General features: G+C 35.9%; 1 protein-coding gene across 2 annotated transcripts; it reads right to left on the minus strand.

The window, feature by feature from the left end:
• LOC132286492 (metal tolerance protein C4-like) lies at positions 1–1,139 on the minus strand. 2 transcript variants are annotated; one of them, XR_009472795.1, is made up of 3 exons: positions 1,033–1,139; positions 872–929; positions 1–762 (listed from the first exon to the last, which is right to left on the minus strand). XR_009472795.1 is itself a non-coding variant. In XM_059788841.1 (2 exons), exons 1-2 carry the CDS (start codon positions 987–989, stop codon positions 611–613), a joined length of 270 nt encoding a protein of 89 aa, XP_059644824.1. In that variant the 5' UTR covers positions 990–1,139; the 3' UTR covers positions 1–610. The 2 variants fall into 2 exon arrangements, 1 of the variants encoding a protein (XP_059644824.1); XM_059788841.1 differs by having other exon boundaries at positions 872–1,139.
• Positions 1,140–12,502: the final 11,363 nt, after the last annotated feature.

Genomic DNA, 12,502 nt, shown 5'->3' on the forward strand with positions numbered 1-12,502 from the left:
TATTGATAATCACAGCGAGCGATGTAATTTACGTAACAGCTTCCGAAAGTGGGGAGGGGGATAGGAGCAAAACAAGAAGATGATGAAAACCCCAAAAAAAAAAATTTTTTTTTTTAAGGAAAAGTAAATGCCTCAAAATCCTAAAAAGTTCGGAGAAAAAGATGTCCATAAAGGCATTAAGTGTGACTTCTTTGGGGCTTCTTGATATTAAGACATGGTATGGCACAAAAGAGAGCCCTATAAACTACAACAAAAAACAGAAATTTCCGAGATTAAACTTGATGTTGCTCTCAAACGTGGATAAGCTTTCCATGAACATTTAGTACTTCCTTCTCTAGATTTCTCTCCAATGCATTTGAAGCATTTCAAAGCAGGAGGTTTCTTCAATTTCAGTTCATTCCTTATGGATTCAGGAGATTGAAATTATAATGCCCTTCAGTACTTTGGTTAGTGTTTCAGGTGTACGTTGTGCCTGAAATGAGATGAAGCAAGATGCTAAAAGTATAGCTCAAATATACCATTTCTTACACCACCAGTCAATAATTTTTATATCTAGTCTCACATTCAATGAGACATAAGCTGATGCTAGAAGTATTATCACCACTTCACTTCAAACAACCAGAGGCGAACAAACTACTATTACCTCTGTCACAACTGCAACAGATGTGGGATCATGACCACCCCAGACATAGTCTCTCACTTTCATTCCTTCTGCAGCTGCACCTTTCCTAACAGCACCTGTGGCCACAACAAGGAAAGCACCTACAGAAAATACGAAGTTATTTAAGAGGGAAAAAATGGAAAGAAACAAAATGTAAAGGAATGCCTTGAAAAATCCAGCAGCCAATTATGACAATGCAATGAATTGGACCTTCAATAATGAATGAACCACCAATCACCAAAGCTGCATACTTAATATTTCCAGGAGGCTGAAGAAAACATGCATAAAAATCAATAAACCTCTCAGCAAGGGAGCAGCTAAATTTCATAAATAAGAAAAATGGAGAAGATAAAAAATCAATTGCATGTTACCTGTGAAGTCCACAAGTTCTGAACCCCATTAACAATTGTAGCACCAGAACCAAGACAGAAGATACCAACAGGAAGATATCAAAGACCAAACAAATCTTTCTTTTTGAATAAACATAACCGAAAATGTTAAAGAAACTTGTTAAAATATATAAATATTTCTATATAATCGTGGAGCAAAATTCTCCACCAATCATGGTGATCCAGTCAATTTCCTTCCAACTAAAAAAATTTCTACATAACAGTGGAGCAAAATCCCCCACCAATCACGGTGCCTTCTTTGACTATTGTATACCTTTCATATTTTCTTATCTTTTACCATGCCTAAATATAGGCTCTTTGCATTCAAGCAAAATATATCTGAATAATCAAAATGTAGCCCTTAATGACTCTTTGTCCATGGATGTAGGCCTTAGTGCCGAATTATGTATATGCTTGTATTCTCCATCTTTCTCTCTTCCCTTTTCATATTTGCTTTCTTATTTCCGCATCCAAATTTAACATGGTATCGGAGCCAGGTTGTTCTTGTAATCCCATCTAGAATTTGAGGGGGAGTATTGAAATTATTATCATGGAGCATATTCTCTCTGTCTTCACATTTCTTTCCCGGCGTTGTTACGGCCATTTCCAGGCGTTGTTCCGGACATTTCCCGGCTTTATTCCAGACATTTCCCCGCTTAGTTCCGCTTTTCCCGGCATTGTTCCTGTTTTTCCCGGCGTTGTTCCAGCCATTTCCCGGCGTTGTTTGTTCCGGCCATTTCCAGTCTTATTTCCAGCCATTTCTCAGTGTAGTTCCGGCCATTTCCCTTGGTGAGTTCTAGTTTATTTTCCCTGACAAGATCTGGTCATTTTCCCTGACAAGATCTAGTCAATTTCCTGATTTTGTTCTGGACACCTTCTCATCATCTTTCGAGGCGTTTCTTTGACAAGTTGGGCATTCATGATATTCATGCTCCAACTTGAGGGGAAGTGCTGAAATATACAAATATTTCTATATAATTATGGAGCAAAATCCTCCACCAATCATGCCATCATGGTGATCCAGTCAATTTCCTTCCAATTATAAATATTTATATATAACAGTGGAGCAAAATCCTCCACCAATCATGGTACTAGAACAAAATATATCTGAATAATAGAAATGTATCCCTTAGTGACTCTTTGTCCGCCTTAGTGCCTAAGTGTGTATATACTTGTGATCTCCATTTTTCTCTCTTCCCTTTTTCTATTTGCTTTTCTTATTTCCGCATCCAAATTTAACAATTCAACAAAACTCATTCAGGGCATTCCTAAACAATCAGCGTCTACATAAAAATACATGTCAAGAGTGCATGTATGTTCTTAAATTCTATATGAAAATCCCATCGGCCACACAATCCTAAAATGGCCTTTGTTTTTTAAGAAATAAAACCCATTTGTTGGAGAAGTAATATGATAATCACGAAGATTTCACTCACCATCAAACACTTATTTGACTGATTATTCATATCATATCAATGAGAAATCCTAAGGTGTTGATTGAGTCAAAAAAATAGAAAAACCAAAAAAAGGAAAGAAAAGAAAAAGAAAAAAAAATTTAACACCAAAAAACTGCCAAAAGATGTCCTGCAAATTTGTGGTTTCCATAAGCAAGCATTCTGTATCTCTTATTTCAAAAAACATTTGGACACGTATGTTGAGCTGTTTAGATGAGAAATAGTCAAATGCCAAACTTTTTAATACACAAATATTCATGATGCAGTGGCTTTGTAATACAGAACATTCACGGGTGGAGAGCATCTGGGGCACGTCTTGAACTACTCAGACCATAAGCAAGAAGTGCCTACAAAGTTAACATAAATTAGATTCTCTGCATTCATTATTTTTGGATAGCGTTATACCGCAAAATAAGAATGTTCACGCCAGCAAGGAGACATCAAGCAGGCTGTCAAGCTACTACACCTAGCACAACCCTCCTCTTTGGAACCACTTGTGTAAAAAGATATTGCGCTAAGAACAAATTACGCAGAATTGACTCAAGAACTGAAAGTGAAGAATTTACCCAAAAAATAAAATAAAATAAAAGCAGCATAGAAAGAAAGCACCAAGAAGAGCAGAGCCTTTGCAAGAACACTTTAAAGCACAACCATTCATGAGTTCTGCAGTCTGTACTCTGTACCACATCAAAGCCTTTGCATGGAACCCTATAGAGTAGAAAACTCATAAATTTTGCACCTTAGAAATGTTATAAATTATAGATAAGAACTTTAATTACTTCCAAGAAATCAAAAGAGGAGAAGGAAAAAGAAAGTATTCACGGTTCACGTCCAGTTGGACAATGGGCATCCTAAAGAGTTCAGACTTTGTAATTTGTTAAACCATCAAAACTATCTCAAGGTTCGCGCTTACAAGGAAACTAGACATGTAAAGAGAGAAGATTCATAATGATTTTTTCAGCCCCTCTTCTGGGACAGTCTAAAATCATGAATGATGTGTAAGAGGAGAGCTCTGAAAATAGAACATCAACAGCATATTTTTTAGTTTAGTTGTATATAATTTAACAGAGACGAGCACTACAACGCATTCAAAGAAGGTAACACTGTCCAACCAAAAAAAAGGTTCAGAGTCAACGTGAGAGGAACACATATAAAAAAAGACTTCGAAAAAATAAAAGATGACCCCACTGTTCCTTTTGCACTATTAAATATTTTCAGATCATTTATTGGCAACAGCTGGCAAAAACTAAAAGAAACAAGACTGCAGACGCACATAAATAGCTGCAGGGAACAAAATACCCAATTTTTTAGGAGACAACCAAAATATCAGTCTCTGGATACGGGAGATTATGTAAATATTATCCACTAGTCAAGAAAACTGCAAACAACATACCAAGAATCCCAATATCTTCTCCGCATTAGGAGTCCAGCTATCAAAACAGAAAACAACAAAACTTTTAACAACTGCCAACACTGCTACAGATAGAATGGGCAAACGATGCAGCAATAACTATACTAGGAAATTCTTACAATCAACATAGATAAATAAATGAAAACTGTAATGATAAGCAAATAGGAAAAGAAGAAACTTCTTTACTTGAAAGTAAAGAATGTATAATGAATTAGTCATCATGATAGGAGAAAAATCATGTTTCGTTAATTTCGGTGGCAGGTTAATATAAGGGAACAATAACTAGTCTGAGAAAAAGTGAAGTGATCTGTGACAACTTAGTCTGAGAAAAAGTGAAGTGATCTGTGACAACTTCAACACTCAGGAGTAATACAGGAAACAGTGAAGGTTTTTGGTTAATTTAACCAGCATCAATCTAAAACGACCTAGGAACATGTACATAACTTGTCAAAGAATCAATCAAGCTTTTAACTCTAAGATAGTACTAGGTTCACTATGTGGTATACTGAAACAAACAGATTATTATGAACAAAGCAAGGATATTAAAATTCCAAATAATAGTTTATGAATTAACAATGGTGCTTTCCAGTTTCTAAGATTATATTTTAAAAAAAAGAGAGTAAAATATATCTTTATTTTTTTCAGCAGAACTAGGATAGATAGTACGCCGAAATAGGAAAGAAAAAAAAAATATATATGTGTGTGTATTAACAGCAGATCCAAGGGACCCTTTGGCTTCTAAGTAGATATAGACAAACCTAATAGGACTTTTAAGCAGGCATGTACAGATGAATTCTCAGCACATCAAGCAGCCATCCAAAGTTGTCTTGGAACCCTTACAAGACAAACTTACAACCAAAAGGTGCTATAACAGCATTAGCTCTATGTCCTTTGCATCATGCTTATAAATAATTAAAAGGCAAGAGATTGATAATTGCCTGCTATCTAATCAGTTAGAGGCTCTTTAGCACTACTTCCAAAAGCGCATCTGCTCGAAATCCACTATAAACAATCAAAATATCCAAGTGCCTGTGAACACCAAAAAGAGAGTTCGAGCAAAAGATTCACAAGAGGGTGGAACAAACAACAAAAACAGATAATAAGATTCTCTCTCCTGTTTTCAACTCATCACAGGATACACAGCATGAAGTCCAGCCAAACAAAAGGTTCTTTAACTTTCAGCAAGTCCATCTTCAAGTAATGCAACACAAACAAGAAAAAAGTAAAACGCAACACACAGTGAAAAAAAAACTCCTCCGCACTTGTGGGGAAAAAAGAAAAAAAAAAAGCAAGAAAAAAAAGAGAATGTAGCGGATACGGGATTTGAAACCGTGCACTGAAGGTGATGACCTTGCAAACTACCAAACTGTTCTACCTCATAACGGAGAGACCTGGTGCAAGTAAACAATGGAAACAATAGAAAATGAAGGAAAAAATATAGAAGAGGAGAGAATGGCAGTAACCTAGACAAAAGATACCAACAGAAGATATCAAAGACCAAACAAATCTTTCTTTTGAATAACCGTAGCTGAAAATGTTAAAGAAACTGATTCAGGGCATTCCTAAACAATCAGCGTCTGCAGAAAACATATGTTAGTGCATGCATGTTCTTAAATTCTATATGAAAATCCCATTGGTCACTCAATCCTAAAATGGCCTTTGTTTTTTAAGAAAGAACACGTCTTGAACTACTCAGACCATAAGCAAGAAGTGCCTACAATGTGAACATAAATTAGATTTTCTGCATTCATTAATTTTTTGATAGCATTATACCGCAAATAAGAATGTTCATGCCAGCAGGGAGAGGAACAATGAGATCAACAGGAGCACACGTACCTGATTTACAAAATCTGCAATCAAGCGCACAACTTCAGCCAGCATATGACTTGAGGAGGTTAACCATAACCCAAACCTGAGAAAAAAAACAAGGGAGTTGCACCATAATGCGGTTGTGACTTGTGACAGCTTGCTGGCTAGAATTAAAATATTTTAGGCAGTAAATAAATGAGAATCAAATTATCAGATGTGGGGGGGAAAAAAGTGCTACTTTTTTTTTAATTAAATTAAGCATATTTGCTAAGACAGTAAAGTAGAACATCTTGATTACTCAAAATCTTCAAATGGAAGCAAAAAGTAATGTCTTAAGATAACAGGTAAAAATGAAAAACATAGATCCTGCTATTTTGTAATTGTATAACATTCAGCTTGATAATAAATATGCAAACTGTTCTCGGAAACTGAAAACTATTTTCTGTTCTGATTTTTTGAAAACTGTTATTGGAAACTGAAAACTGATCCAAGCAAGCCCTTACAGTCCAAGATCCCCGCAAGTAGAATAAAGAAGTACAAGTAGCCTCAAATTGCTAACATTTGTGGCTGAACACAAATCTGCAATTGCGAACATTAGTGATGGCGGAAATTCTACAACCAAAATAGACTAATATTTATTCATCTTGAAAGACATTTGAAATTGTACACGGTAAATACGAAGTTCCAACCTCAACACCCCAACAAACATCAATACTGACCAAAGCTGACAGATGATATGCCAGGGTGCCCTAACAAAGAAAGAGAGGAGGACGAAAAAACCCCAAAAGACATCTATACAAAAGAATGCACCATGAAGACATCAAGATACTAGAAGACCTAAAGACAAATACAGGGATGAGGTTGATCCTCATTCGGTATTCCAAACATTGCCAAGTATTCTCTGCCTTGGTAGGACATTGAAATTAAGGAATCCAATAAACCATACTAAAAGGAAAATGATTCTTTGGCCAATTTCTCTAACCTTATTGTATAGCTGAAGGGTTTTGTATCCCTTTGATGTAGTGGATAGGACTCACACTGAGCTTATCCACCTACATCAAGTGGATAAAAACCCCATCGATTACATTATTTGGCCAGGCAAGTAGGCCTAAATTGCATCACTCATACTGAAAACTCCAACCCCATACTAGGAGTTGGGGTCAATGAATAGGAAGGGGGGCCATACAACCATCTTCAGTCTAATTCAAAGTTTCTTCATTGCATCTAGGGTGGGGGGAAAATGCAGAGAAGTATCAAATATTTTCTCTATGATTAACCATGCTTAATAAATTTCAAAATGTTTCGGTTGTTGTTCATAGACCATCCATGCATGAGCTTTACTTAAGCATCTTTATGTAAACATGTAATGAAACTGCAAACACTCTCAAAAGTTGAAACATACTGTAATACCACAAGGAAAAAGGATAACAAGCTTCTTACAAGATTTCAACCTCCCAAGGAAACAATCATTATTCTTCGCCTCACCAACAACTCTCCAACATGCAAAAATATGTCCCTGTATATTTCACAAGTACGTTGGGAAAGATAACTGTTTTAGTCATATAGACAAGTTCAAAGCAGGCTGTCAAGTTACTACACCTAGCACAACCCTCCTCTTTGGAATTGCTTGTGTAAAAAGAAAATGCACGAAGCACAAAATACATATAATTGCCTCAAGAACTGAAAGTGAAGAATTGACCCAAAAAATAAAATAAAAGAAGGATAGAAAGAAAACACTGAGCAGAGCAGAGCAGAGCCTTTGCAAGAAACACTTCAAAGCACAACTATTCATGAGTTCTGCAGTCTGTACCACATCAAAGCCTTTGCATGGAACCCTACAGAGAAGAAAACTAATAAATTTTGCACCAAAGAAATGTTAGAAATTATAGATAGACTATAATTACTTCCAAGAAGTCAAAAGAGGAGAAGGAAAAAGAAAGCATTCACGGTTCACGTCCAGCTGGACAACGGGCATTCAAAGAGTTCAGGCTTTGTAATTTGTTAAACCATCAAAACTATCTCCAAGGTCGTGCCTACAGGGAAACTAGACATGGAAAGAGAGAAGATTCATAATGATTTTTTCAGCCCCTCTTCTCGGACAGTCTAAAATCATGAATGATGTGCAAGAGGAGAGCTCTGAAAATAGAACATCAACTGCATATTTATTAGTTCAGGTGTATAAAATTTAACACAAACAAGAGCGCTACAATGCATTCAAAGAAGATAACACTGTCCAACCAAAAAACAAGAAAGTAAATCTAGGAATGTGCACAGTCCACATGAGAAGAACATGTATAAAAAATGATTTAAAAAACACAAAAGATGACCCCACTGTTCCTTTTACACTATTAAAAATTTTCAGATCGTTTATTGGCAACAGCTAGCAAAACCTACAAGAAGCAAGACTGCAGACGCACATAAATAGCTGCAGGGAACAACATATCCAATTTTTAAAAAGACAACCAAAAAATCAGTCCCGCTATGGAAGATTATGTACATATTTTCCACCAGTCAAGAAAACTGCAAACAACATACCTAGAATCCCAACATCTTCTCCACATAGGAGTCCAGCTATCAAAGCAGCAAACAACAAAACTTAAAAAAACTGCCAACACTGCAACAGATAGAATGGGAAAATGATGCAGCAATAACTATACTAGGAAATTCTTACAATCAACATAGATAAATAAATGAAAACTGTAATGATAAGCAAATAGGAAAAGAAGACATTTCTTCACTTGAAAGGCAAGAATATATAATGAATTAGTCATCATGATAGGAGTAAAATCATGTTTGGTTAATTTCAGTGGCAGGTTAATTTAGGGAACAATAATCCAGTCTGAGAAAAAGTGAAGTATATGTGACAACTTCAACATTCAAGAGTACTACAGGAAACAGTGAAGGTTTTTGGTTAATTTTTTTTTTCATAATAATAATAATTATTATTTTTGGTTAATTTAAGCAGCAACAACCTAAAAAGACCTAGGAACATGTACATAACTTGTCAAAGAATCAATCAAGCTTTTAACTCTTACTTAGTACTACGTTCACTATGTAAAAGACTGCAACAAACAGATTATTATGAACAAACCAAGGATATTAAAATTCCGAATATTACTTTATGAATTAACAATGGTCGCTTTCTAGTTTCTAAGATTATATTTTTCAAAAAAACAGTAAAAAATATCTTTAATTTTCCAGCAAAACTAGGATAGATAGTATGCCGAAACAGGGAAAAAAAAAACATATATGTGTGTATTAACAGCAGCAGATCCAAGGACCGTTTGGCTTCTAAGTAGATATAGACAAACCTAATGGGACTTCGCAGGCATGTAGAGATGGATTCCCAACACATCAAGCAGTCATCCATAGTTGTCTTGGAACCCTTACAAGACAAACTTACACGCAAAAGGTGCTATCTAACCCTTACAAGACAAACTTACAAGACAAAGCTTATAAATAATTAAAATGCAAAAAGATTGATAATTGCCTGCTATCTAACCAGTTAGAGGTCCTTTAGCACTTCCAAAAGCGCATCCGCTCGAAATCCACTATAAACAATAAAAATATCCAAGTGCCTGTAAACACCCAAAAAGAGAGTTCGAGCAAAAAATTCAAAAGAGGGTAGAACAAACAACAAAAACAGATAATAAAAGGCTCTTCAAGTAATGCAACGCAAACAAGAAAAAAGGCTCTTCAAATAATTCTCTCTTCTGTTTTCAACTAATCACAGGATACGCAGTATGAAGTCCAGTCAAACAAAAGGCTCTTTAACTTTCAGCAAGTCCATCTTCAAGTAATGCAACGCAAACAAGAAAAAATGTAAAACGCAACCAACAACTACACAAAGAGTGAAAACAAAAGCAAAAAAAAAAAAAAAAAAAAAAAAAAAAGAGAACAAAAAGAAAACGTAGCGGAGATGGGATTTGAAACCATGCACTTAAGGTTGCAAACTACCAAACTGTTCTACCCCATAAAGGAGAGACCTGGTGCAAGTAAACAATGGAAACAATAGACAAGAAAAAAAAAAGAAAAAAAATGAGACAGAACGGCAGTAACTCCAGGAAGAAAAAAGAAAAAGAAAAAAGGATTAGAAGCTTCTCACAAGATTTTATCCTCCAAGGCAACAAAGACATCTTCACGTCACCAACTGCCCAACACACACAGACATGTTCCCAGCTATTGCACAACCATGTTAGGAAAGAAAATTGTAAAAAACCACACAGACAAGTTTTACAATTACCATCAAGGTGATAAATAATGTAACTTCAAACTCAACTTTTAAAGGTTATAAATAATAACATTTGTAATCAGATGAATTTATTGAGAATATATTGATATATTATTAAAATATATACATAGACTGAGTGAAGATTTAAAACTAACCAGAGCAGCAAAAACAGAAACACAGACGAAGGATCCATGAATTTTCAGAACAGAAGGGTGGAGACGAGAAATATAGATGAAGGAAGATTAAGAACAGCAGTAAAAAATGGAAAGATTACCACATACGGTTTCACGTCTTTCACAACGCAGATAAGCACAAACCAAGACCAATTGAATGCTACCTCCCACAAGTGCTCCAACTGCAACATGATATTTACCAAACCCTACGGATCTTTGTTGCGAACATGCAGTAAAAAATTGATGGATTTGGGCTCTGCAGAGTGAGAGATTTAGCAGTTTTCAGGCGTGTGGGATGTTTTCCAGTGGTTGCGGTGGGTGTTTGGAGTTACGATTAGGGTTAGGATTAGGATTTGGGAGGGGTAGGAAGAGGATTGGTAGGACTAAAGTTTGTGTAGGGTTTCACGCTTTTAACACCTATTTGATACCAGTCATGTCTTTGTTCAACAATATGTGATTGCGACCAAAGAAGCCCATCAAATCCAAATTCATGATTTGAAACTGGACTGTCCCCAAAATCATCCCAAAGCTTACCACATGCGGCTCCAAAAGATCAGAAGATCTTTCAGATGGAATTCCATAATCTTTGAGAATTCAGGATGAGGCAGCAGTAGCCGCCTCCGTTTCCAAAACAGCAAGGTCGTTTTCTTCAAATTCGAAAACTAGATACTTGTCCTAGCATTCTCAGCAAAGCCAGACAATTGTCAGGACTAAGGTAGGTTAAAAGCGGTAAGATGAAAGAGATGCCATGCACTTATAATCAACCGGTCAGCCAGGTGATAAATGTTTTTTTAGTTGCATCCCATTGAACTTCAAAACCTGCATAAACTTTATTTTGAGAGATGTATATGAATTGGCAAAAGCATTCTGGATATGAAGTAGTAAGAAACAACTTGCCTGCTGAATGCCCATATCCTCATTTCCAACGTTTACTTCATTATCTAATAACTTGCGATGGAAGAGAGATATTAGCAGTCCCCGAAAGACTATCAGCAGTCCTCTTTTAACACAATGAATTAAGTATAATACTAACCAGGACCGTCATTGTCCCCCAATTATAATAGAGTTCAGAATTCAACTTTCAGAGAATCCGAAAACTAGATACTCTTGTCCTAGCATTCTCAGCAAAGCCAGACAATTCTCAGGACTATGAAAGAGATGCCAGCACTTATAATCAACCAGGTCAGCCAGGTGATGAATGTGTTTTAGTTGCATCCCAGTGATCTTCAAAACCTGTATAAACTTTATTTTGAGAAATGTATATGAATTGGCAAAAGCATTCAGGATATGAAGTGGTAAGAAACAACTTGCCTGCTGATTGCCCATATCCTCATTTCCACAGTTTACTTCATTAGCTAATAACTTGCGCTGGAAGAGAGATATTAGCAGTCCTCGAAAAACTATCAGCAGTCCAATTTTAACATAATGAATCAAGTATAATACTAACCAGGACCGTCATTGTCCCCAATTATAATAGAGTTCAGAATTCAACTTCCGGAGAGAGAGAGAGAGAGAGAGAGAGGAAAACAAAACAAGGCGTTGTGTGGAAGATGATGCACATGCAAGAGGATTAACAAGCTAACCAGGGCCATCATCTGCCATCTCGTGAATAATGACTAGGGAAAAGCACACCATTACCTGCGATAGGATCACAATCTGCTCCCACTTATGTTGGCTACAAGCTCCTCACTGTCAAAATAATTGAATTAAATTAGCTCGGTAATAACCTTAGTTGCCAAAAAAAATATCTGAGAGATGTAATTGTCATATTGATAGGTAAAAATCTTATATAATGTACTCTGAGCGAAAAACACCAAGCCAGCAACTATCAAATACTAAGGTTGGGCGCTGTCAATGTGATAGGGAACCTTGAGGTGAGAGCATTAGGAACCAAAATTAATCAACACCAAACACAATTCACGTTATCAAAGTATCATAGTTCACATCAATAGAAAGTTAAGCTTCTCTTTGTGACTATTGGACAAATAGCATCAACGATATAGGTAAATACTTGTCACAACAAGAGAAATATACAATACTGCAGGGACTACCAAGACACGATCCTCTTTAGCTTAAGTAGATTATGTTGTACAATATTATATGAGTTAAATAAACATGTTTTCATTGCATAATAATTTTGCACATATCCCTATAAATTGTAGTGTAAGAGTAGGAAAGCTAGAGTAAAGGAGGGTAACATTATTACTGTTAAATGTGAATTGCCAAGAAAGTAATATGTGTCATTACAAGGTATTCCACATCTTTAAATATTAGTTACCAGGACTTGTTAAATGTATTACTACTGTGTGTGTGGCCACTAAAATGAGCTGAGAAATTCAATTTCTTAACAGAGAAATATAACAGGTTACTTTTC

This window comes from Cornus florida, unplaced genomic scaffold (assembly GCF_030987335.1).
Source record: "Cornus florida cultivar Cherokee Brave unplaced genomic scaffold, ASM3098733v1 CherokeeBrave_3.0.0_Hap2_Chr11, whole genome shotgun sequence".
Taxonomy (NCBI): Eukaryota; Viridiplantae; Streptophyta; class Magnoliopsida; order Cornales; family Cornaceae; genus Cornus; species Cornus florida.